Source organism: Schistocerca piceifrons, chromosome X (genome assembly GCF_021461385.2).
Source record: "Schistocerca piceifrons isolate TAMUIC-IGC-003096 chromosome X, iqSchPice1.1, whole genome shotgun sequence".
Taxonomy (NCBI): Eukaryota; Metazoa; Arthropoda; class Insecta; order Orthoptera; family Acrididae; genus Schistocerca; species Schistocerca piceifrons.
In genome coordinates this window covers 677212315-677240209 of record NC_060149.1, presented here as the reverse complement: position 1 = coordinate 677240209, position 27895 = coordinate 677212315, and the positions used below count along the sequence as shown (strand labels likewise).

Sequence of the window (27895 nt, the reverse complement as noted above, 5' to 3'; positions counted from 1 at the left end):
AGCTACAACTCTGTTCATGTCGTACACAAAGGCAACATCAGTTTCACCTCTGATAGTTGGTGGTGGAATTTTTGCAGGTGTGGCATTTTGGAACTTTGCCACTGTGTTAACTGAGTCTTCAGTTATGCCTCAAAACCTCGTACCCAGGTTTCATCAAGTGCAACAACCCCTTCCCGAAACTGTTCTCTTCCTGTTTGATAATGTTGGAGCTGTTCATCTGCAATTCTTCTGTGATCTTTATGCTCTTCACTCAAATCATGTGGAACCCATCTAGTAGCACCTTTTCTCATCTTTAACTTTTCAGTCATGAATCTATAAATTGAAGTCACACACATTCTGCCCTCATCTGAATTTCGTCACTTTTTCATTGATCGTCTCACAAAATGTCATTAACAATAACTTGAGAGGTGTAGCTTGTTGCAGCTGATGGCCTTTCACTTCTCGGGTTGTCCTCAGTGCTTAGCTGACCTTCATGGAAACATGCAGACCACTGTGATACTGTGCTATGATTGATTACGCTGTTCCCACACACCTCTCTCAAAGCACTGTAAATTTCTGTTGGGTTCTTTCCATGTGGAGATTCAGTTTTGATGTAGAAACACTGGTAACTGCATGTAATCCGGCCTGACTCGGTTTCGGCTTCCAATTTAAAATTCAATTACTTACACTCAGCCGTGCAAGCCAGAGAACACATATACAACAGTCACGCCTAATGTCTCACTTACGACTGACGCAAGTGTTATGGAGAAGCTTTGGGAACTCAAATGGGAATCCCTGGAGGAAGGCAACATTATTTTCGAGGAACACTACTGAGAAAATTTAGAGAACAGGCATTTGAAGCAGACTGCAAAACGATTCTGTTGCCTCCAACATACATTGTGTGTGAAGACCATAAAGACAGGATACAAGATACTAGGGCTCATACGAAGGCATATTGACAGTCGTTTTTCCCTTGTTCTATTTGCGAGTGGAACAGGAAAGGAAATGACTAGTAGTGGTATGGGGTGAGCTCCGCCATGTGCTGTATGGTGGATTGCGAAGTATCAATGTAGATTTAGAATTTGAACTTTATCAAACCACAGCAACAGTGTGCAGGACTTTTGAAATGACCCTCGTATGTTATCTTGCTTGTATCCAATAAACTGAAGTCAACCATTCGCCTTCCATATCACCATTCTCACCTGCTTCATATCGCTTTGCAATCTTACACTCAGGTATTTAAATGACTTGACTGTGTCGAGCAGGACATTAAAAATGATGTATCTGAACATCACAGGTTTCTTCTTCCTACCAGTCTCATTAATTCACATTTTTTCACATTCAGAGCTAGCATCCATTCATCACATCAACAGGAAATTTGTCTAAGTTGTCTCGTATCTTCCTACAGTCACTCAACTGCGACACTTTACTGTACACCACAGCATCATCAGCAAAGAACTGTAGATTACTGCCCAACCTGTCTGTCAAATCATTTTAGAGAACAACAGTGGTCCTATCACAAATCCCTGGGAAACTCTTGACAATACCTTGTCCCTGACGAACACTTGCCATCAAGGACAACATACTTGGTTCTATTACTTAAGAAGTCTTCTAGCCATACACATATCTGTGAACTTATTCCTATGTTTGTACCTTCATTAACAGCCTACAGTGGGGCACCATGCCAAATGCCTTCCAGAAATTTAGAAATATGGCATCTGCCTGTTGCCTTTCAGCCATAGTTCGCAGTATATCATATGAGAAACGGGCAAGCCGAGTTTCACACAAGTGATGTTTTCTAAAACCATGCTGATTCATGGACATAAGCTTCTCAGTCTCAAGAAAGTTTATTATATTCAAATTAAGAATATGTTCAAGGATTCTGCAACAAACTGAATTTCATCACTTTTTCTCACATGTGGAGGATGTGGGCCAGGATGAGAGGCTGAAAACAGACTGAATAGCAATGTATCTTTAAACTGCTGGCTATCTCACAGCAAAGCCACTGTCACTGGTGGGCCCTTGTGCAGGAGCTTTATCGTCAATAACTGGATGAGTTAGTTCACCTACTATTCATTACAATGGTAACCAGATTAACGATAGTGAGACAGTTCAGTGCGTATAGCATCAGTCTGACACAGTGCACTTTGATGCTAGTTGTATAATTCTGGTTGCCATTTCATGAATTTTGTGGACAATCCAAAATTTAATGCTAGAAGACAAATGCCCAAGATGAAGAGTAGAAGACCATAAAAGCAGTGAGTGTTTTAAAATATTTTCTTTTTATTAACTTGAGTTTCAGCGTTAACTGCTGTTCAAGTATTTCACCCCTCCTTGTGAGAGAAGCTTGGAGATGGCAAAAACTGTGGCTGTTGAAACAGTCTGTATTGTATCAATAGCCTCGATCCAAGAGTAAAATATCACTGATCCTGCACTAACAGTGACAGCGGAAGCAGAACACTAATAAATTCTCCGAGAATTTTGTAGTTTCTGGTTCCTATACTTCTGGTACCTGCTTCATGTTTGTATCTCTTGTTCTGTGGTTTGTATGGAGGGTAATTCTGAATCTGAACCTGATGCACAGTTACATGTTACATCATTACACGGAATTTTAAAATCAATATGTTGTCAAACCTAAAATTCACTTCTGAGAAGACTACACGGGTCAATTTCCAAGCATGAAACATGGGAGAAATGAACATGATGCCTTTTGCAAAGTATGTAGGTAAGTACAATGCATACATTAAAAAGCACAGTTTAGGTAGCTGTCCTGTTTTCATAAAACTGAGGCAATTGTTAACAATGTCGTATCACATTTCAAAAACCACTATGTCAGAAATAGTCTACCAAAGTGAATTATCCTGGGATCCGTACAGATGCCTGTACTCACAAGCATGTAAAAATGTTACCATTTCTGCCCAAATATTTTGATATGACAGGCAGTATTCAAAGAAATTTATTACATTTAAATGAGTGTGACAATGAAACCTTCATTACAGTCTCAGTGTGTATCTAAAGTAATTCCTGAATTCAGCCTTAGTGACACAGCTTGTGCTTTTGGTGTGGTAATGCTAACACCAACTTCAGACGTGTTAGAAGAAAAAGGGGGGGAACCAAGAAAAAGGGGGGAAAACGAGAAAGTGGGGGGGGGGGGGGGAACGAGTAAGTGGGGGGGGGGGGGGACGAGAAAGTGGGGGGGGGGACGAGAAAGTGGGGGGGGGGGACGAGAAAGTGGGGCGGGGGACGAGAAAGTGGGGCGGGGGACGAGAAAGTGGGGGGGGGACGAGAAAGTGGGGGGGGGGGACGAGAAAGTGGGGGGGGGACGAGAAAGTGGGGGGGGGACGAGAAAGTGGGGGGGGGACGAGAAAGTGGGGGGGGGACGAGAAAGTGGGGGGGGGGACGAGAAAGTGGGGGGGGACGAGAAAGTGGGGGGGGGGACGAGAAAGTGGGGGGGGGACGAGAAAGTGGGGGGGGGGACGAGAAAGTGGGGGGGAAACGAGAAAGTGGGGGGGAAACGAGAAAGTGGGGGGGAAACGAGAAAGTGGGGGGGGAAACGAGAAAGTGGGGGGGGCCCGAGAAAGTGGGGGGGGGGCCGAGAAAGTGGGGGGGGGGGCCGAGAAAGTGGGGGGGGGGCCGAGAAAGTGGGGGGGGGGGGGCCGAGAAAGTGGGGGGGGCCGAGAAAGTGGGGGGGGGGCCGAGAAAGTGGGGGGGGCCGAGAAAGTGGGGGGGGGGAACGAGAAATTGGGGGGGAACGAGAAATTGGGGGGGAACGAGAAATTGGGGGGGGAACGAGAAATTGGGGGGGGAACGAGAAATTGGGGGGGGGAACGAGAAATTGGGGGGGGAACGAGAAATTGGGGGGGGGGAACGAGAAATTGGGGGGGGAACGAGAAATTGGGGGGGGGGGGGAACGAGAAAGTGGGGGGGGGGAACGAGAAAGTGGGGGGGGGGGAACGAGAAAGTGGGGGGGGGGAACGAGAAAGTGGGGGGGGGGAACGAGAAAGTGGGGGGGGGAACGAGAATGTGGGGGGGGGGGAACGAGAAAGTGGGGGCGGGGAACGAGAAAGTGGGGGCGGGGAACGAGAAAGTGGGGGCGGGGAACGAGAAAGTGGCGGGGGGGGGGACACGAGAAAGTGGCGGGGGGGGGACACGAGAAAGTGGCGGGGGGGGGGGGCACGAGGAAAGTGGCGGGGGGGGACACACGAGAAAGTGGCGGGGGGGGACACACGAGAAAGTGGCGGGGGGGGACACGAGAAAGTGGCGGGGGGGGGGGGGAACACGAAAAAGTGGCGGGGGGGGAACACGAGAAAGTGGCGGGGGGGGGGGGGGGAACACGAGAAAGTGGCGGGGGGGGGGGGGGGAACACGAGAAAGAGGCGGGGGGGGGGGGAACACGAGAAAGAGGCGGGGGGGGGGAACACGAGAAAGTGGCGGGGGGGGGGAACACGAGAAAGTGGCGGGGGGGGGGAACACGAGAAAGTGGCGGGGGGGGGACACGAGAAAGGGCGGGGGGGGACACGAGAAAGGGCGGGGGGGGACACGAGAAAGGGCGGGGGGGGACACGAGAAAGGGCGGGGGGGACACGAGAAAGGGCGGGGGGGGGACACGAGAAAGGGCGGGGGGGACACGAGAAAGGGCGGGGGGGGGGGTGACACGAGAAAGGGCGGGGGGGGGGGGTGACACGAGAAAGGGCGGGGGGGGGTGACACGAGGAAAGCGCGGGGGGGGGTGACACGAGAAAGGGCGGGGGGGGGGTGACACGAGAAAGGGCGGGGGGGGTGACACGAGAAAGGGCGGGGGGGTGACACGAGAAAGGGCGGGGGGGGGGGTGACACGAGAAAGGGGGGGGGGTGACACGAGAAAGGGCGGGGGGTGGGTGACACGAGAAAGGGCGGGGGGGGTGACACGAGAAAGGGCCGGGGGGGGGGAAACGAGAAAGGGCCGGGGGGGGGGAAACGAGAAAGGGGCGGGGGGGGGAAACGAGAAAGTGGGGGGGGGAACGAGAAAGTGGGGGGGGGGGAAACGAGAAAGTGGGGGGGGGAAACGAGAAAGTGGGGGGGGGGGAACGAGAAAGTGGGGGGGGAGAACGAGAAAGTGGGGGGGGGGAACGAGGAAAGTGGGGGGGAACGAGAAAGTGGGGGGGGGGGAACGAGAAAGTGGGCGGGGGGGGAAACGAGAAAGTGGGGCGGGGGGGAAACGAGAAAGTGGGCGGGGGGGGGAAACGAGGAAAGTGGGCGGGGGGGAAACGAGAAAGTGGGCGGGGGGGAAACGAGAAAGTGGGGCGGGGGGGAAACGAGAAAGTGGGCGGGGGGGGGGGGGGGGGAACGAGAAAGTGGGCGGGGGGGAAACGAGAAAGTGGGCGGGGGGGAAACGAGAAAAGGGTGGAAAACAAACTAAATAGGTAGGGGTAGGTTGCCCAGTTCATGTATTACGTAATGCAATCCAATGAGGAACAGACGTAATTTCACAACATATTTAAATTATAATTATTAAAATGTATACTCACTTTTCAATTTATACTGCTCGTAGAGCACCACTAAAGGATTTTTGTGATTTCCTGCATATGACACACAGATCTACTCGGGCATGTAAAAACAAGTTGGGTGAGCTTACTTCCTGCAATTGAAAGGCTCACATACAGGGCTATTACAAATGATTGAAGCGATTTCATAAATTCACTGTAGCTCCATTCATTGAAATATGGTCACGACACACTACAGATACATAGAAAAACTCATTATGTTTTGTTCGGCTGAAGCCGCACTTTAGGTTTCTGCCGCCAGAGCGCTCGAGAGCGCAGTGAGACAAAATTGCGACAGGAGCCGAGAAAGCGTATGTCGTGCTTGAAATGCACTCACAGTCAGTCAGTCATAACAGTGCAACGACACTTCAGGACGAAGTTCAACAAAGATCCACCAACTGCTAACTCCGTTCGGCGATGGTATGCGCAGTTTAAAGCTTCTGGATGCCTCTGTAAGGGGAAATCAACGGGTCGGCCTGCAGTAAGCGAAGAAACGGTTGAACGCGTGCGGGCAAGTTTCACGCGTAGCCCGCGGCATACACTGATGAGCCAAAACAATATGACAACCTGCTTAATAGCAGGCTGCGCCACTTACAGAACTTAATACAGCAGCAATTCTGTACGGTATGGGTTCAATATGTCCTCCATCCTCTTCCAGAGGTATGTCGGACCAGATTTCTAAGCCCTACCTCACACAATTCCTCTAAATTACAGGCCAGTGGTTTGTGAGAATGGAAGTGGGGCCCAATTGCATCCAATGTGTGTTGCATTGCATTCAGTTCAGAGGGGTTTAGTGGCCAAGACACCGATATGAGTTCACTATCAAGTTCCTCAAGCCACTGTAGAATAATTCTGCCTTGTAACATGGAATATGGACAGTTATACTGTTGGGAGATGCCATCTGGCATAAAGAGATGGAGCTGGTCTGTAACGTGGTTAACACTGCCCACAGCTAACAGGATGCTTTTGATTACTACAGGCCCTATGGAAGCCTAGGTGAATGTCCCCCGTGGCATTACAGTGGCTGCAATGGTCTGTCTCCACGGTACAGTGCATATTTCAAGCATCCATTTGCCTGGATGATGGCATAACCAGACATAACCTTTGGACTGATGTATAAAGCTTTCCCGGCATACTGATTGTTCCATAAAAACACAGGAGAATTGCCGGATGTCAGTAACGTCCTGCCACAACATTTCGGCACAGAGTCTTCTGGCCATCTTCAGGTGAGTACCACTGTAGTGGTACTGGCGAGTGCGTGCTGAGCTCTGCTATTTAAAGCCATACTGAGGTGACATTGCGCATGCACTGATCAGGGTGCACGTTCATAACAACTCTGTGCACTGCGCCTTGAGCCCTCCACAGTGAAAGCTTGGCGTATTGATATCAGGTCGATTTTCATCTTTATGCAGATAACTACGTTGACTACAAAGTTTCTATATTACAGGATTCCAAGCAGAGTTTAGCTGATAACCGCTATCACGATTGATGAGAGTCTCATTGTCAGACAATCTTATTTCCGCAGATTCATTGATAATCAAGCTCCAAAAGTTTGATGTATGGACCAAAATTTGTGTGTCGTCGTAATTCATGGAGTGGTCTGTGGAAATACAATGTCCAGCAATTGCGGACTTGGTGGGTCGGAGAAGGCGAGTATGTCATTCGTGTTCCACAATGCGTTCATGCGCAGTTCGTGTTGTTTGCCCTATATATGTTTTGCCGCATTCACACGGAATCTTGTAAACACCTGATTTACGCAGGCCCGGGTTGTCTTTAATGGATCCCACCAGTGATGAAATTTTGGAAGGAGGCCGAAAGATGACTCTCACTTGATACTTTCTCAATATTCTGCCTATCTGTGAAGAAATATTCCCAATAAATGGTAGATAAGCAGTCGACCTGAAGGCCTCTTCCTCGTTCCGTCATTTGTAGGTCTGCATCAGTCTGTGCACTTGCCTAGTTGAAAAGCCATTCTTCAGAAATGCTTTTTTCAGGTGTTCCAGTTCCGCTTGAAGACTGTCAGCATCAGAGATGGTATGGGCACGGTGGACTAAGGTTTTGAGAACGCCCATTGTTTGTGCTAGATGGTAGCAAATAGTAGCTTTCAGATACAGGTCTGTATGAGTGGGCTTTCTGTACACCGCTACTGTGTCTGTGCTAGCAAAAGGACTGAATTTTGCTCCCACGCCTGCTTTACCGCCACTAGTGGATTTTGTCAGTGCCATTGAAGAGGCTGTACGCCGTCTTGATACAGACGAAGCGGAGGAAGTTCGCCGAGAGTCTTGCCATGTGATGACCAGAGGTGCACCAATGAAGAGTAACATCTCACCCATGGAGCCCTCCGTTACTTACGAGCAGATGTGGATACACTAGTCTTAAAATCTGACAAAGGAAACACTACTGTCCTCATACCAAGGGATGATTATATTAATAAGATGAATGTTTTATTATGTGACTCAACATATCGCAAAATCGATAAGGATCCCACGAGCCGGGTGGTGCGAAAAACAGTAGAACTTTTATCAAATAGTTCTCTACCGAAGGAGGTCATCAAGAGACTGAAACCAAACAGTTCAGTTCCACCTAGGCTATATGGACTGCCTAAGATCCACATGGAAAATGTGCCGTTACGTCCAATGGTGAGTAATATTGGAGCAGCCACTTACGACCTAGCAAAATTTCTGGCATCTTTGCTGAAACCAGTGATAGGCAAGTGTGCACATCACATAAAGAATTCCAGTGATTTTATCAGCCAACTTCAGTCACTACAGCTGAAAAGTAACGACTTATTGGTCAGTCTTGATGTGGTTTCTCTTTTCACAAAGGTGCCTCTTGTGGACTCACTACACCTCATTGGAAATATGTTTGGTGCAGACATTACAGCATTGTTTGAGCACACACTCTCTCCTCTACATATTTTATATTTAACAACGAATTTAACGAACAATCTGACGGTGTCGTCATGGGGAGTCCTTTGTCTCCCCTAGTGGCAAATCTTTTTATGGAAGATTTTGAGGAGAGAGCACTCGACTCTGCCACTTTTAAACTGACAGTATTTTGGTGATACGTTGATGACACTTTTATAGTGTGGCCTCATGGTTTTGACAGTCTCCAAGAATTTTTACGTCACATGAACTCCATACATGAAAACATAAAGTTTACCACGGACACGGAGAAAGATGGTTGCTTGCCATTTGTAGACGTCTTGGTGCGACATAAGAGTGATGGCACACTTGTTCACTCAGTGTACAGAAAGCCCACTCATACAGACCTGTATCTGAAAGCTACTAGTTGCCACCATACAGCACAAACAATGGGCATTCTCAAAACCTTAGTCCACCGTGCCCATACCATCTCTGATGCTGACAGTCTTCAAGCGGAACTGGAACACCTGAAAAAAGCATTTCTGAAGAATGGCTTTTCAACTAGGCAAGTGCACAGACTGATGCAGACCTACAAACGACGGAACAAGGAAGAGGCCTTCAGGTCGACTGCTTATCTACCATTTATTGGGAATATTTCTTCACAGATAGGCAGAATATTGAGAAAGTATCAAGTGAGAGTCATCTTTTGGCCTCCTTCCAAAATTTCATCACTGGTGGGATCCATTAAAGATGAACCGGGCCTGCGTAAATCAGGTGTTTACAAGATTCCGTGTGAATGTAGCAAAACATATATAGGGCAAACAACACGAACTGCGCATGAACGCATTGTGGAACACCAATGACATACTCGCCTTCTCCGACCCATCAAGTCCGCAATCGCTGGACATTGTATTTCCACAGACCACCCCATGAATTACGACGACACACAAATTTTGGTCCATACATCAAACTTTTGGAGCTTGATTACCAATGAATCTGTGGGAATAAGATTGTCTGACAATGAGACTCTCATCAATCGTGATAGCGGTTATCAGCTAAACTCTGCTTGGAATCCTGTAATATAGAAACTTCGTAGTCGACGTAGTTATCTGCGTAAAGATGAAAATCGACCTGATATCAATACGCCAAGCTTTCACTGTGGAGGGCTCAAGGCGCAGTGCACAGAGTTGTTATGAACGTGCACCCTGATCAGTGCATGCGCAATGTCACCTCAGTATGGCTTTAAATAGCAGAGCTCAGCACGTACTAGCCAGTACCACTACAGTGGTACTCACCTGAAGATGGCCAGAAGACTCTGCGCCGAAATATCGTGGCAGGACGTTACTGACATCCGGCAGTTCTCCCATGTTTTTATGAAACAACCTTTGGACTGTTGTGACAAGAAGCGTGATTCATCCAATTAGGCACTCATCCATGGTCAATTCCAACAAACCAGTGCCCACTGCAATCATCATTGATTTTGTCGTTGGTTCAGCACAGAAATATGTAGGTGTTGTCTGCAGAGGAGCCATACATTCCAACAGTGTACACTGAGTGATGTGTTCCGAAACTCTTGTGCCTGAGTCAGCATTGTATTCTGTTGCCACATCTGCCACACATCACCACCTATACTGCTTTCCAGACTGAGCAAGCCTCTGACCTTTAAGTTATGTGATCAGTCATGGGTGTTCAGCTCCTTGTCACATGGTCATAGTTTCACTGTCTCAACCACTCTCAACAGATGCACGCTACACTAAAATACAAACAGTCAATTAGATTCATCATTGCCAAGATGCTCATTCCCAGGTGTTGGTGTGTAACAGTCTGCCCTTTATCAAAATCACTTATGACTGGATTTCTTCATCTGTGGTTCATATCATCAATAGGATGATACTACATTTGTCCCTGCTCTGCTTCCTACTTTTCTTGTCAAAGTTACATGCCTGCGACAAAACCAGGTGGCATTCAATCTCATGGTGGGCAGCAGTCCCTGGGTGGAGAAAATCCCTGACCTGGCTGGGAATCGAACCCAGGACCCTATGATCCAGAGGCAGCAATGCTAGCCACTAGACCACCAGCTGTGGACAATGATTTTAGGGAATGACTTATAAATTATACACAGGGGCTAAAATGTTTTTAGTAAATGATTTTGTTAAGTTTGTTTCGTATTACTTTTTCTTCGACTGTAGCCATTTCCACTGTAACACTATCAATCTGCAGGCACTGTTTCTTTGTAAGTATCTTTAATGTTCTTTTACACAACATCCCGTATCATATCCAGAATGTCATTATTTTCATTATTAACTACCTGTGTTTCTGATTCAACTACTGAACTACACAAATTCTAAAAATCAATTACACAAGGTTTCAGGATTGTACATAGATGACGACGACATCTTTTCCATGAAATTCTGACTGACAGACGTTCAGCTATCTTCACACTGTAAAACTCATATGAAGATGCCTGAAAATTTGTCAGATAAAATTTTATGGCAAGACATCACCATCATCCGGTTGCAATCCCAAAATATCCCACCTCGTGGAATACTTATTACACCAGGAAAACTTTAAAAATTACACAAAGATCACTCTTCACGTGCTTGTACATTTTTCTCTGTTGTTTATTAATGTGCCACCTACCATCTGAATAGGTGAAATGTGAGATTTAGTCAACATAAGTTTCTGTTTTATTTCCTTCATACTGTCCTTGCACACAAACACTTCTCTCATCAAATATTCACTGTAAAGTCTCATTTGCTCTTAAAAAATGTCCACACAGTTTTGTTTCATTCAGCATATTATATCATATTCATTTTATTTTTTTCTTCAAACTTGTGCCTTTTCTTTGATTGTTGCCTTTTTCTATTTGATTATTTGTTCTTTTGCCTTCTTTGTACTTGCAATATGTTTTGCTGTTTGCATAATTATCACTGTTAAATTTGCTCCTTTTATCTTAGTCCGTATAATCTTCATTTTATAAAATGATGTACTTACTACTTACATTAATGTGATGTACTTCATGATCCTTAAATACATTACCATAATTTACATTTTTGGTTTCCTGTCCGACGCATTTCTTTCTTTGTAGATTTTTGTCCTCATTTTCATCTTACTATAGTCTAAGTGGCATAAGATGACACCTGACAACTGCCGTGGACCGGTTGTGGCAGCTTCACTTGCCTATCTGAACCAGTCACATCATGCAATTGTGTAAATGTCTCTATGGCAAGGCCGCAGGGTTGTCACAGTCCTATAGAAGGCTACTATCTCACCTGCAGCCATTCGCACTATGTGCCTGAAAGCTGGCAAGAGTGCTACTAGATGTCAGGGATCTTCTTGTGCCATGACAACCACAGTATATTTAATTTCTAAAATGGTTCAGGACAATCACATACCACACTTTTTTTAGCTCCAAGATAGGAGGAAGGGCAGCATTTTAATTTGTTTACTGCAGATCAATTTCAGCTACTGTGAGCTATATTCAGTGTAGTTATCTCCAAGTCATGATGACTCTCACTGCTTGTTATCTCTACCACCAATGTGACAACATTTACAATGAGTCATCTTGACTTTTGATATAACTGCACTGAAGATACACTACGTGAGCAAAAGTATCCGGACCCCTGGCTGAAAAAGACTTACAAGTTCGTTACATCCTCCATTGGTAATGCTGGAATTCAATATGGTGTTGGCCCACCCTTAGCCTTGATGACAGCTTCCACTCTCGCAGGCATACTTTGTCAGGTACTGGAAGGTTTCTTGGGGAATGACAGTCCATTCTTCACAGAGTGGTGCACTGAGGAGAGGTATCAACGTCAGTCGGTGAGGCCTGGCATGATGTTGGTGATGCAAAATGTCCCAAAGATGTTCTATACGATTCAGGTCAAGACCCTGTGCAGGCCAGTCCATTACAGGGACGTTATTGTCATGTAACCACTCCGCCACAGGCCATGCATTATGAAGAGGTGCTTGATTGTGTTGAAAGATGCAATTGTCATTCCCGAATTGCTCTTCAACAGTGGGAAGCAAGAAGGTGCTTAAAACATCAATGTAGGCCTGTGCTGTGATAGTGGCACGCAAAACAACAAGGGGTGCATGTGTCCTCCACAAAAACCACGACCACAACATAATACCACCGCCTCCGAGTTTTACTGCTGGCACTACACACACTGGCAGATGACGTTCACCGGGCATTTGCCATACCCACACCCTGACATCGGATAGCCACATTGTGCACTGTGATTCGTCACGCCACACAATGTTTTTCCACTGTTCAACTGTCCAATGTGTACGCTCCTTACACCAAGCGGGACGTCATTTGGCATTTACTGGTGTGATGTGTGGCTTATGAGCAGCCGCTCGACCATGACACCCAATCACCTGACCACGTTTGTAGTTCTGCAGAGCACTCCATTCTACTCTCTCCCGATGTCTAATGACTACTGAGATCGCCGATAAAGAGTTCCTGGCAGTAGGCGGCAGCAAAATGCGCCTAGTATGAGAAACTTATGTTTTTGGGGGTGTCAGGATACTTTTTATCACATGGTGTAGCTACACAGTAGCTGAAATCTATCTGCAATACACAGATTAAAATCTATGACCGATTCTGCCCTTCCTCCTATCTTGGATCTCATTAACACAATTGTGGAGCATGCTGTTGCTGATGGTTTTTTTTTTTTTTAACTGATTGATAAAATATAGTTACTTCCATGTTTAGACACACAAGTGGCTGGACACATCTGATGGCCTACCTAAACCCATTGCCTGATTCATCCAATGTAGTCTTTCACGGCCGGCGTCTTCATCAGTAAACACTTCCGGGCTAAGTTGCCATGATCGATCTGTAGAACTTCTTCTCCCTGACGTTTCGTTCTCAACTACGGAGAACATCTTCCGAGGCGAGTCGACGACTGGCTGCTAGGAGCTGGGGCCGCCGCTTATATGGAGATCGTAGAGGGCGCCACATTTCACTACTCCCAATTGTCTTTCACCCCAATTAGAATAACAGACATCCCAGAAGCTCTCACAAGGCAGTACAGCATAAAATCACATTACCCACAGTAAACAGCCTTAAGAGTATGGCAAGATAAATAAGCTGATATAAACCTTAGCACAGCTATGCTTACAATCATCTCAGCCCAGTCTTGGAGTCTGAGAATAACAAGACAATTTGCATGCTGATTATGTGCCAACAGAAACTACCAGGAACATGACAACAGAGGCCTTTCCACAGTTTCTCTCAGTCACATATTATTGAAACTCTCAACAACAGAACAGATTTCTTACTGTTATTTATTGTTCCTGGAATAAATGGTCTTCTAGTAAGTCTTATTGTAAGCATACTACAAGACATAACTAACAATGAAAGATTCCTCCAAAAACATTTACATTAGGTACGTGAACAACATTAACATACCTCCTTCACCATAAAATAGAAGAGCATTGTAGTATTTGTCACTTGCATCAGCTTGCAGGCATCTCACTTCTTTGCACAATGAAGCAAATACAGTGACAACTTTATTCAAAACTTTGTTATCTGTATCAATAATTTGCAGCAATGATGTATTTTCATGTGGTGAAAGCTGGAAAATAATGAAAAGTCTGTCACTGTATGCTGATGGCAAACTAAAACTAACTGCTCTGTTCAGTAAACTAAAAATGAAGTTTCTACCAAAATTAACTACATGAGATATAAATTGCAACTATGATCAGCATTTAGTTCACAAAGATTTTGTGCACTTCAAATCTTAAGATTACTGTGTTAGCACCCATGCTGCACTTGTTACAATATGCACTGCCCAATAAACATTAATGTGACCACCTGTAGAAAAGCCCGAGTAACCGTCTTTTGCAGCATGGACTACTGCGAGGCATGGAGGAAGAGAGCGATGAGTTCTGGAAGGTGCTGACAAGGACATACTGCCATGCTGACACCAGTGCTGTGGCCAGCTGCACTACCTTTATTGGTTGAGGATCCAGGGTGCAAACAGTCCGATTGAGGTGGTCCCACAGATTCTCCATTGGGTTTACATCTGGGGAGTTTGGTTGCCAGGATATTACAGTGAACTCATTCTGGTCCTCTTTTAACCATGTACATACACTGTGGGCTGTGCGACTCATTGAACTGTACTGCTGGTAGATGTCATTGAGCCAAGGAAAAACAAACTGCGTGTAGGGATGGACATAATCTCCAAGTATAGATGAGTACTTGCGTTGATCCAGTGTGCCTTCCAGAATGATGAGATCACTTGGGGAATGCCTCAAAAACATTCGCCCATTCGCCAGACCATAACACCCCCTCCTCCAGCCTGGACCCTTCCAATGACAGTTGTAGAGTGTTTTCTTTCAGATGTTTCAGGCCAATGCAACATAAAACACGATTCAACTCAAAATACTACCTACTGCCAGTCAATGCACGTCCAGCTGCAGTACTGGTGTGAAAATTACTGCCTCTGCTGTCAGTGAACAGCAGCCCACATAGCTGCATGAACCAGGAACCCACTCGGAGGACCATACGCAGCAACATTTGCTGAATGGCTGTTGAGGAGACATTGTTGGTAGCCCCTTGGTTCATCTACCGATGCTCAACAACTGAACATCTATTCACCTGTACAAATCTCCACAGCTGTTATTCATCCATAATCTATGACCTGTGGTGAACCACAATTGCCTCAGCACTGGTTACGGATAGTGCCATTTTGCCCTGCAAATAATACTTCAACCCTGGCAGCACACAAACAGTTCACAAAACTTAGCCATTTCAGAAATGCTTCCGCCCTTAGCCTGAAAGCCAATGATCATGCCCTTTTCGGCACCAGATAAATCACTCTGTTTCCGCATTAAGAAATTGACTGCACTGTTTTCCATGTCCCTCAGACACTTTATATGCCCTTCACTGCTAATACTGCCACTGCTCGCACTCTCTCTCTCTCTCTCTCTCTCTCTCTCTCTCTCTCTCTCTATCTTCCTCCTCCACCCCTCCTGTGCGAAAGAGAGAGAGAGAGAGAGAGAGAGAGAGAGAGAGAGAGAGAGAGAGAACAGGCTCTTGCAATGTTCCTAATGTTCCTTCACTTCTGAAAAGTTTAGTTCCGTTTAGTAATGTTGCCTAGTAAAGATAATATAAACAGAATATTGATGTATTGAGTACTTCCTCAGCGAAGAAACACAGCATGTTGTTTAGGTGTACCTCAAGGGAGTATTGATGGACAATTACTGTTCTTAGAATATGTAAATGGTCCACAACATCAACAAATAAGCAGGAAGACACTCCATTGTTCAGTCAGATGACTGGTGATCAATCCATAATCAAAAAATATATGTAAGAGTATGTATTAAGAAGGATTTTAAGTGGAATGGGAACTAGTTATGGAAAATAAAAGATACCACACACAGATTCCTTGGAGGATTCTTTAAAATCTCATCCATTAAAGAGCAAACTTACGGAACCCTCATTTGACTGATTTTTGATTATTGCTCATCAGTCTTGGACCTTTACCATGTAACAATAAGGAAATATAGAAGACCTAAAGAAGAGCAGTAGCTTGAGTATCACTTCACACACATTTTTATATGTACCATGTATTGTGAATATCCGCACTAGTGTCTTTTCTTGCCACAACAGAAAATATTTGGCATCTCTGCATTGCGTTTAGGAAACATCTCTTGCTTTGAATATCTGTTTAGGTGTGGCTTCTGTCCAATACTTCTGCATCACGAGGTTGTGGGGCAGGGAGATGGAGGGGGAAAAAAAAGAACAAAAAATGAGAGGAGCGGGGAAAGATGGGTGGATGCAATGTTAGAGGGCTGCAAATAAACAGGGTGGGAGATGAGAATGGGGGGAGATGACAGGACATAGGGGTTGGAAACTTTTGGGTGCAGGCTGTGGGGACAGTATGTTACTGTTGGTTGAGGACAGGATAATTAAGAGAACAGAGAATGTGTTTTAAGGATAACTCCCATCTGTGCAGTTTAGAAAAGCTGGTGGTGGAGGGAAGGATCCAGATGACTTGGGTAGTGAAGCAGCCATTGAAAACAAGTGTGTTATGTTCAGCTGCATGTTTTGCCACAGGGTGGTCTACATTGCTCTTGGCCACAGTTTGGCGGTGGCCATTCATCCTGGTGGACAGCTAGTTGGTATTCATACCAATACAAAAAGCTTTGCAATGATTGCAGCAGAGCTGGTATATGGCTGCTTTCAAAGGGGGCCTGCCCCCGAATGGGGTAGGATAAACCTGTGACAGTACTGGAATAGGGAGTGCTGGGCAGGAGGATTGGGCAGGTTTTGCACCTGGATCTTCCACAGGGATATGATCCTTGTGGCAAGGGGTTGGATCGGGAGTGGTAGAGGGATGAACTAGGATGTTGTGGAATTTGGGTGAGTGACGGAACACCACTTTAGGAGGGGTGGGAAGTATCTCAGGTAGGATGTCCCTTGTTTCAGGGCACAATGATAGGTAATAAAAGCCCTGGCGAAGGATGTGGATCATTTGTTCCAGTGAGTGGTGGTGCTAGTTGATAAAGGTGGCATGCCTTTGTGGCTGGTTTCTGGGGATGGTGGGAGGATTGGGGTTATGAGGGGAAATGGCTCAGGAGATCTATTTGCAGACTAAGTCAGGGGATAGAGTGCATCTATGAAGTCCTTGGTGAGACCCTCAGCATACTGAGCAAGGAAGTTTTTGTCACTTCAGATTCACCATCCCCAGGTAGCCACACTATATGGGAGGTGGGGGGGGGGGGGGGGGGGATTTTTTGGTGTGAAAGGGATGACACCTGTCAAAATGCAGGTACTGTTGGTGGGTTTAATGTGGACAGAGGTGCAAATGGAGCTGTCAGAGAGGAGGAAGTCAACATCTATGAAGGTGGCATGCTGGGTTGAGGAGGACCATATGAAGCAAATGAGAGAGATGATGTTGAGGTTGTGAAGGAACAAAGATAGCATGTCTTGGCCCTGGGTCCAGATCATGATGATCTCATCAATGAACCTGAACCAGACAATGGGTTTGGTGTTTCGGGAGAACAGGAAGGTCTCCTCTACATGGACCATAAAAAGGGTGGCATAGGAGGGTGCCATGCGGGTGTCCATGGTTGTGCTGCAGATTTATCTGTATTCCTTCCCTTCAAATGAGAAGTAGTTGTGGGTTATGATAAAGTTAGTACAGTGTATGAGGAATGAGGTAGTGGGTTTGGAGTCTGAAGGATACTGGGAAAGGTAGTATTCAATAGTGGTAAGACCATGGGCATGAGGGATGTTGGTGTATAGGGAGGTGGCACCAACAGTAACGAGTGGGGATCCAGGGGGTAAAAGGGTGGGGATGGTGGAGAGTCAGTGAAGGAAGTGGTTGTGTCTTTGATGTGGGATGCTAGATTACGTGTCATGGGATTATCCTACCCCATCAGGGTCAGGCCAACTGTGAAAGCAGCCATATCATTTACCAGCTCTGCTGCAATCATTGCACTGTGTTTTATATTGGTATGACTAGCAACCAGCTGTCCACCAGGATGAACGGCCACGGCCAAACTGTTGTCAAGAGCAAAGTAGACCACCCTGTGACAAAATGTGCAGCTGAACATAAAACATTTGATTTCAATGGCTGCTTCACTACCCCAGCCAACTGGATCCTTCCCTCCACCACCAGCTTTTCTGAACTGTGCAGATGGGATTTACCCTTAAAACACATTCTCTGCTCCTGTAATCATCCTGGTCTCAACCAACAGTAACACACTGTCCCCACACCCTTCACCCAACAGTTTCCACCCCCTATATCCTATCACCACCTCCCCATTATCACCTCACACCCTGTTTATTTGCAGCCCTCTAACAATGCATCCACCCATCTTTCCCTGCTCCTCTCATTTTTTGTTCCTTTTTTCCCCACCTCCCTGCCTCACAACCTCCTGATGTTGCACTTGTTGGAGTCTAGTTCCTGCACACTCCACCAGACAGCATTTGTCTCTACTTCCATCCATACACTACTATCCCTTACCCTTCCCCATCCCTCCAGAATGCTGCTTGCATCCCACAGTATGCATTTCGGGCTGAGATGCTGGAGTTAGCAGTCGTGTGTGTTTGAGATGTGCTTGCTTGTGTGTGTGGTAAGTAGCACTCCAACCTTTCCTACACTGTTGATATTCCTACCTGGAGTTTCCATTGTTTGATATTACTTTAGTTTCACATATTTAATTTTTTTCTTTGCTACACACATTTTATTCGACCAGGAGTGCAGACTGTGTGAGTTGTTGGTGGAAAGTAAGTAGTGGGATGTATTGTGGGAGCTGCACTAAGGGGAGTCTAGTGGGGAGACTGTGACCCTCTCGTGGAACTGCAGAATACACAGCAGAAATAGGTTAAAAGAGGAGCAGGAAAGAAAGAGTTGTGCTCCTGAGGCACATTTAGATCAAGATAGGACAAATCTAGTGAGGATGAAGGAAGGCAATGGTGAATGGGTAGTTGGGAACTTGCAATTGATAGGAAGGCTAGCAGGAGCAGGATGCAGTCTGACAGCTTTGTTGTGTCTACCAGCAACAGATTCGAGTTGCCAGAGTTTAGGGGTGGACTATGCCAAGAGTATGAAAAATACGAAGGGCACAAATGTTAGGAAGAAGCGTACTGCTGCTACGTAGCAGTCATGGCAGAGGAGTAGGCTGTCAATCACAAAAGTGGTTAGGAAAGAAGGAAAATTCATTAACAAACTGTTGACAGCGTGGTCATTAGAGTCAGAGCACAAGCTTTGATTACAAAAGGATGGGGAAGGAAATTGGCCATGCCCTTTTCAAAGGAACCATCCCAACATCCGCCTACAGAAATTTATGGAAATCGTGGAAAACCTAAATCTGGCTGGCCTGACAGAGATTTGAAACGTTATCCTCCTGAATGCATGTCTGGTGTGCTAACCGCTGTGCCACATCACTCGCGGACATAGCTTGTGGTCAAGAAGACAATACAGAAATTTAAAAAGAAACACAAAGTCAGCAGGAGTAGATGAGGTTCTACTTTATGTTCTAAAGGCTTGCACTGACTGCCTTCAAGCCCCCATTAACAAACACAAAAACAGAGTCTTTCACTTCAGGTATCTTTCCAGGATGCCTAAAGACAAACTAAGAAATTATTTGTATAAACACAAACTAAGCAAAGCTTGGTTTCCAAAGTGGGAGAAGTACAATGTCAGACTTCACAAAACTGATACTTGGAGCTCTTGATATGGATGACTGTCTTACAGACATATTATTAGATCTGACTAAGGCTTTTGACCATAAAACACCACTATACAAGTTAGAAGGGCTAAGTGTACAAGGAACAGCGAACAATTAGATCCAGTCTTACCTGGAAAACAGTGCGCAGAGGGTAGATGTAGTTCAGATATGTGATAAATTTTCGGTAAAACAGTTGTTGGACAAGAAATGAACACACACACACACACACACACACACACACACACACACACCGATGTTCCTCACGGTAGTGTACTGGGTCCAAATCTGTTCCTGGTATATATTAATGGCTTTCAGAGAGTATAATAAATGGGGAAAAAATTCCCTTTGCTGATGACAGCAACACCACAGTCACTGATGAAACACCAGAGTTCCTATTACAGAAAGCAAATGAAACCCTCAAGGATGTTTTTGACTGGGCAGTATGTAATAAATTATCACTCAACAGAAAGAACACACACAGCATGCCTTTCAGTGTACAAAATATTTGTGTTGCATTAAGCAAAGATGATAAATCTATAGACTGTGTAACAAGCACAAAGCTTTTCGGGGTGAATACTGATTGTCAGTTAACATGGAATAAACGCAGAAAGATACTGGTTAAAAGAATGTCATCAGCACATTACATTTTCAGGATTTTATTATCTGTTTATAGCAGCCAATCTCTTGCGGTGACTAACCGTTTCTATGTACACTCAGGACTCAGCTATGGGTTCATTTTCTGGGGTTCGAAAACACAAAATGTGCACACAATTTTTAATCTGCAATAGAGGACCATAAGAATAATAACAAGAAGTAGTAGTCCATTTCTTCCACAATGAAACAATTTCAGAAGACCGAATTCAGTATCTTGGCATTCTCTCTGTTATCTTCCATTTCAGTGCCAGTATGGTCACTGAGTGAATGAAGAGATGATTTTGACCCACTTACTGATTTTACATATGACCAAAACCTCTTAAGAGTTTTTACTCAGATCTGTTGACAAAGTTTTACTTTCAGTCACTGAATGCTTTTCTTATTGCTCTCCTTATGCTCATTTTCGCTTCATTCAGCTTTTCTTTGCCTACAAGGTTTTGACTTTCCTTGAATCTGAGATGAAGTTCTCCTTGTTTACATAGAAGTTTAACCATGGTGGGTCTTTCTCATTCCTTAAGACCTTACTCGGAACACACTTGTCTGGGTCATATTGCAAGATATCTTTGAATTTTTTCCATTTGTTCTCTAGATCTTCATCCTCATCACCAAGTATTTGATGTTGACTGCTCAGATACTCTGAAATTTGTATCCTGTCACTCTTGCTAAGCAAAAATATCTTCCTACCTCTCTTAATATCCTTTGTAAGACTCACTGTCATAGATGCTATCACAACCTTATGGTCACTGATACTTGCTCTATGCTAACTGATTCGTTAAGTTCAGGGCTGTTTGTTGCTGCCAGAAGGCCTTTCTTCATCAAGGCCATGGTCCGCCATCTGTCACATCCCCATAGAGCAATGCTACATTCACCTGTATTTTGGGCTACTGATTTTCATTGTACTACCATGCCAATTCCTACATCATTGTTAGATGATCCTTAGATGAATAAAGATAGATAAATAATATTGTTCAACAGTGGAAAAGCACATTTACATCTGTGGTATGGTTACAATCCTTCACAAATAGAGTATCACAGTATGTCCCACACATAATGTAATACATAAATATATCATCTCCAACTGCTCCAGAAACATCCTAAACTGAATTAAAAGAGCTAATCAGCATACACAAACAACAACAATGTCATGTATCAGTAATATTCAATTTCTGTATTGTATACTGGTATCTGCTACATGCAGTCCCTTGTGCAAGTTGATTATACAAAATCTGATTAAATAGTGACTGTAAGAGGCACCTAGAATCTTAGTTTGAACTACAATATGCAGTGTGCTTTGTTAATTAAAATTCACATTTCAGATGCACTATCTAGAACTACAAAATGGAAATCAGCAGAAGAGCAATGCCCTTTCAAAACGATCATACTGGCATTCACCTTAAGCGATTTAAGGATACAGAGATGACCACATGGGAATTTGAAGAAAAATCCTTTCAAACAAGAGTTCATAGAGTCTTATCACTGCACCACCTAGTTCAGTGGCTGGGGCAGCCTGAGTACTAAAATATTGGTGAGGGATTGTCCACTCATTCCCAATGTATGTCTCCACACTACAAACAAATTAAAGCCTGAACATCACACAAGATACTGTCTCCACTATGCCAAGTCACAATGAGGACATTTCAGTATGTTCAAAGAAAAAAATTGGATTGATAAGTGCTTATCTTTTATTCCAAAATATAGTTGCTATATTGCCATTCACTTTCTCTTAACTTATAAGACCCAACAGGCCATGTCTAATTCTGTATGCAGGAGAAACTGTGCACCATAAACTGTGCAACTCTTTGACCTGAAGTGTAATTTTCTACATTTGCCACAACTGGCGACAGCTTACATACCAATGTGGTACAAGGTACTGCTGCCATCTTAGATTACTAAACAGAATTGTCAAGTGAACCTACTGATGCTGAATGTCTGCTTTGTCCCACGATGAAATGACATTGTAGCATGTTATGCATGAGCAAACAGGAAGAGAAGAGGACACTGATAGTTCCCCCCCATCTATCTTATGTTTTCGGATATACATCTTGTAGAACCACTGACCTATGGTGTAGCTTGATGTATAGGTTAGGTTGAAAGGTCACATGTGCCTGAGAATTGGCAAAGCCAACAAGTGTAAATATGAAAAGTAAGTTAGTTGTAACATTCTGATCTACAACATAGCACAAGGTGGCAGTACAGAAGTTGCTGATTCCACCAGACTGCTTTGACCAGTGACATTACCAAGATGGCAGACACCCCTATGCCCAGTGCATACAATATGGCAATCAAAGTCACTAAATACACTCACAAACAAAGATATTTAACCATGCAAAATATTTCACTTCAGCAATAAAATGAAACTAATAGGGCAGAAAGTAGAGGGGCTTAGGAGGGCACAAGCTAAATATGTAGTAAGACTGTGAAATAAACAATACCGAAAAATAACAAACACAAAATCCTTGAGAATAAACCGAAGAGAAAACACCGAAACATCTGGAATCTAATACTTCATTTTACACATATAGCTCAAAGGAAAATAATGATACCAGGCAAGTTGCCGCCCCCCCCCCCCCCTCACACACACACACACACACACACACACACACACACACACACACACACACAAACCAAATTAACTATTACTGAAACCCACTGAAAACATTGTTGCACACACTTGTACCTAGTTTGAGAAGCAGAGATCCTGCTCAACATGATAATTTCCACAAACTGCTGACACTTCACACATTCCACCAAGTGGCTATATAACTGCAGAACACAAAGACTTGCATACGCCATATTGTCGCCCATAGCAGCAACCAACCAACAACTAGTAAACTTCATTGTAACATCCATAGATACTACCAAACAGAACTTCAAAAAATATATAACTTCCAAACCATTAACAATTTCAAAACAAAATGAAATCAGTACCCAATAACTAAGGACACTGAAATAACATATTGCCATTAGGCAGCAAGAAAAACTCCCACAACTTCGAGTAACATGCAGCATTAAGGTCAATACCAAACTAACATTACTCACAAACAATTTTGAAACAAACACCACACACTACAGTGCGCCACTGCTTACCCCAACACGCCTTTTGGAAACACAATATTTCGGGTCGACAGAAGCGTCCGATCCCACGCGTCGGCTTTGACCCGTGACGTAAGGGTGTTGTCGTGTGTGACGTCATGATGGCACGGAGTTTGGTTTGAGTGTGGCTGTCTCCAGTTCTGTTTTATCTTATTTTATTTACTTTTCTGATCTGTTCGTTCTATCTCGTGAGTTTTTTTTTTTAATTTAAAAACTCTTATTACTTATTTTAATTATCTGTTTCCTCCAATTTCTGTTTTAGTTTATTATATTTATCTTTCTGATCTGTTCGTTCTATCCCGTGAGATTTTTTTTTTTTTTTTTAAAGACAAAAACACTAATCAGCTACTGAAGCATCTTCATCTTCTATGGGTTGCAGGGGTTATGACCCCTGGGGAGGTGGGTGGGTATTCATGCATGGCTGTCTTCACTTACACGTTGTAGCTACGCAAGGCGTCTAAATTTGTTTATATTTAGTTTGCCCCCCACCCAAAACACCCCATTTCCCGCACTTGTCCTGTTAGTGTCATTAGGCTTCTTGTGGAAAGTGTGTGTGTTTGTTTTTGTTTCCGCCATATTTGTGACGTCATGGGTCAAAGCAGACGGGCGGGATCGGACGCTTCCATATTTCCAATATTTCTAACAAGACATGCCTCAATGACGTCACACAACACAACACAGTTACACCACTGGCCAAAGCAGACAGGTGGAATCTGACCCTTTCATTTATCCCATGAGGATTAGGTTACACTGAAAGGTGACAGTTCTGTTGCAAGTTGGCGAAGTGGTATCTAAAGCCTCAATTAATCTGCATATGGTACAGTGAGCACACAAAATTGAACATGCTTTGACAAAACTGACATATTTCACTCTCTCTTCTGTTTCTCCAGAGACTCCTGTAACTTGCATTGCAAAAATAATAACTCACTCTTCAACATCAATCCAACTACATAATGAAAGTCAAGGGACTTCTCAGAAGAAAAGAATGACATTTTGTATATCAACTTTTCTTGTCTAGTTATTACAAACAAATCTTAGTATCTGGTATGCTATTCACTGGTACTTTTACCTTCAAAACACCGGTTTCTTGATGGCAATATCGTTCTCATTCATTACATATAGAAGTAATACCCCATTTCACACACACAATGCACTTCGAAAATTCATTATTTCTCTTTTCTTAGGAACATTTACTAAGGAATTTTCCAGTCACTCATAATTAATGATTGTAAAGAGTGTTCTGGGAACATATACACTATACTAGAATACATGGTACAATAGTGCACTATTTCAAAACATACTTTGTTAAACTTTACAACAAATTTCAAGGCTTGGTGTGACAGTATCAACATTGTTAGAAAACTGTACAATATTTAAACTAGGGAGGATTTTGGATGATTTCTTGATTTAATCTAACCCTCAGTTACCAAAAATATTGCTCTGCTACAATTTTAGTTGTTTGGAATATTGGTATTGAAAATACACTGACCTCTATTGTCTACAACTGAAACAATAAAAGAAACTGAAAACTTCATATCAGCATCATTAACAATCTCCTGTTCTGTCATCCTCAGTTGTGTGTAATATGTTGACAATTATTACTTTAGATCCGTGTAATCATCACGGCACTGACGTTTACCAGAACTTCAAAATATTTCATGATAAAAGTTATGTAGTGGACTCCTCCCTTGTATTTTCTGTAGTTTATTTGCAACATATATACGCAATATTCATCAAAATACTTGTCAGAGATTTGTAAGTTATCTTATAGACTTTTCTGAATTTACCTTGCGGCTTTAATTTTTAACACAAAAACTGCATAAAATATGGCAAAGTGTGTTTCAACATGGTGACAACATAAACATTCAGCTATGTTACTGGTCAATCTATTACCAAAACATTTATTTGGCACTCTTACCCATTGCCAACTCATAACCAAATCCCCTTTCAACCTAACCTAGGGCTCAACCTTTGCAGCAAATCAGCCTGACACCAAGCCAAGACATCAGATCAGGTGTGGGGAATGTCAAATATCACACTCAACAGTCCAACTATATACAACAATAGCAGTTGCACAGCTGGCAGACTTCATTAGTCAAGCCAACAGCCTCAAAACCAAACATAGTACAGTAATTAATTCATTATTGGGATCACTTTTACAATAATATAGGACCTGACAGATCAATACAAAGAACAAAGAAAGTCATAATCAGGTACATTAATAGACGAATGTGTGTTTGACAAGAATAAGACAGTTGGTCAGCCATTGCCTTATTGGAGAAACCATCCTGGTATGACATGTTGGTAATTCTTACTTTACAAATACTTCACATTTATGCAAACAAGCATAGCACGTCAGAATATATTCCACATAGGCCTCTAACCACATTAAAAACAAAGAAATACTTATATGGTCTATACTGACCACATGACAAAGCACAATCTTCACCATCTGTCCATAAGCATCTCTGTGTATACAAATATGCTTAGGGCCTCAGAAATTTGTCAAAACTTATGAAATTATTATGTAATTACAACAAGTATGCTTGACAGTCATATAATCTTTTGGTTCAGCATGACAGTAACATGTCCTTTTACTTTGTGATATTCTCATAAACAGCAACCTATCAGGCTCTATGTCGACATAGGGCACCATCTCGTTAGAGTTCTCCAACCATCGTAAGTACCAACTATAAACATTCACCTCACTCTGTATGTAACAGGCCACCTCTTTGTGTAGTACAAGATTTATGATAATATTAGTTCTAAAGTGGACACTATCTTTTGTCTGTGCAATGGCATCAGGTAGATGGTCATGAATAGTACTCATACATCATACACAGCAGCTCTCCACAAGGTACTTACTACACTACCCACAGATCAGTTTACATGTAAATATAAGGAAATGTGTCTAAAGTGGGATGTACTGAACGTCATCCAAGTCAATATACCAACGAGTAAAATGATGTTTATCGGTTCAAATGTGCGAACTCTCTTAACTAATGGTTGAATACTAATATTCGAAAGGGACAGTTTGTGATTTAGAACACAACCGTACAATCATTCATCAGTGCACAGACATTTGGTATAATCTTAATGAATAAGCTTCAGAACTAAAAGACAAACCTTGATTCCAACAGGGTCAGTTTTGCAATCTAATGTGCTACATATGCTTTCCGCTAATGCTTCTTCTATTCTTTTCAACTGATTGCCATAATCTTCCAAAAACTTGCCGTACTTGCGCAGTTGGAGTTCACCAGCAATTTCTATCAAGTAATAAAACGTAACATGTTATTGACAAAGAAAATAGATCTCTAAATTCCCTGATAGCTACAGCACATAAGAAAATCACATAGTCCTCGAGTTATTCGCACGAAATATCAATTTCACAAGAAAAACAAATACACACTTTGACTGCCATCTTCTGTTTTGTCGTAATCCCAGTCGGGACCTACAAACATTATTTTCTATTTAATCACAAATCATTCAGCACGTTACATGCCCTCTGCTATTATCACTGAAAACTAATTTTCACATTTTTCAAAATATCTATTATCGACAATTTAAACACAAACAACACCATAACCAAACTTTTTTATCACATCGGAATACGACGATTGTGTACTGTCAAATGCAGCCTTTCAGAGAGCCAACGTAACTACCGAAATATCTCTCTGGGCGAAATATTTACTTTCATCGAGTCACAGCTTAATTTTCATTAAATGTATAGCCCACTTATTATTAGAAGAGTCAAGTGCAGTTAAACAACAAAGAGAGTTCTTGTCTTATTTTTTATAAGTCTCTTTTGTAAAATAGCATATAACACAGTTGCTATCACTGATAAATACTAAATGACTGTAATGTAGGAGGTTTTCACATTTTGTCCTACTGTGAGCTAAACATATTTTTCTGATAACTCTGTTACAGACCCACACTACGACTCAAAGCAATCTAATTATTGGCAAATCCTCGTACATTTCATATTGAATAATACGTTAAATTTCCAGCTTCTTGAATCGAGTGTGTATTTTACACTCAGTGTCTCCACTAAAGTTAAGATAGTGATTAGTTTTGTAAATAAACAGTATGGTTCTATAAAGCCACCACGACGCGGTCATAACCTTATTGAAATACTTGCACATGGTTATGTTTTATGAAAAATCTCTGGGTCTTTTCCATAAACAGTGAGTTAATAGGAGAATGGTCTAAAATTTACAAACGGTCGTCCACGCTCTGTGCTTGTTTGCTGCATAGAACAAATACTGACAATGCGTCGCTGTGACAAATTGGAGACAGCCAATAGGAGGATAGTATGTGCTACGGGCATGAAACTAAAGTAGGGACTTCCAGTAACAAGATCTTGTTTCACTGCAAGGCCACTTGTAGCGTTGCAAGTTTTTAATTAATAAAGCCCTACATAAAGAAAGTAGTGACAATTTTTAGGCCAATTCACACTGACCGTTACGTCACGTCACGACACCGTCAAGGTTTCCCGAGAAGAAAGTTTTGACTGCTGACATTAACATCCATAGTTGATCATGAGACCCAAGAGCTCATCGCTCTCAATACACGCCCTTGAATTCATCTCCATTCTTC

General features: G+C 43.3%; 1 protein-coding gene across 1 annotated transcript in view; it reads right to left on the bottom strand.

The window, feature by feature from the left end:
* LOC124721262 (WASH complex subunit 4) overlaps positions 1–26925 on the bottom strand; it is a 178161-nt gene extending 151236 nt beyond the window's left edge. Inside the window, exons 1-3 of the mRNA XM_047246139.1 lie at positions 26709–26925; positions 26426–26565; positions 13779–13944 (exon numbers count right to left, since the gene is read on the bottom strand). Coding sequence (XP_047102095.1) covers positions 13779–13944; positions 26426–26565; positions 26709–26760 — 358 coding nt within the window. The 5' untranslated portion in view covers positions 26761–26925. The remainder of the gene's footprint in view (positions 1–13778; positions 13945–26425; positions 26566–26708) is intronic.
* Between the last annotated feature and the right edge of the window lie 970 nt (positions 26926–27895).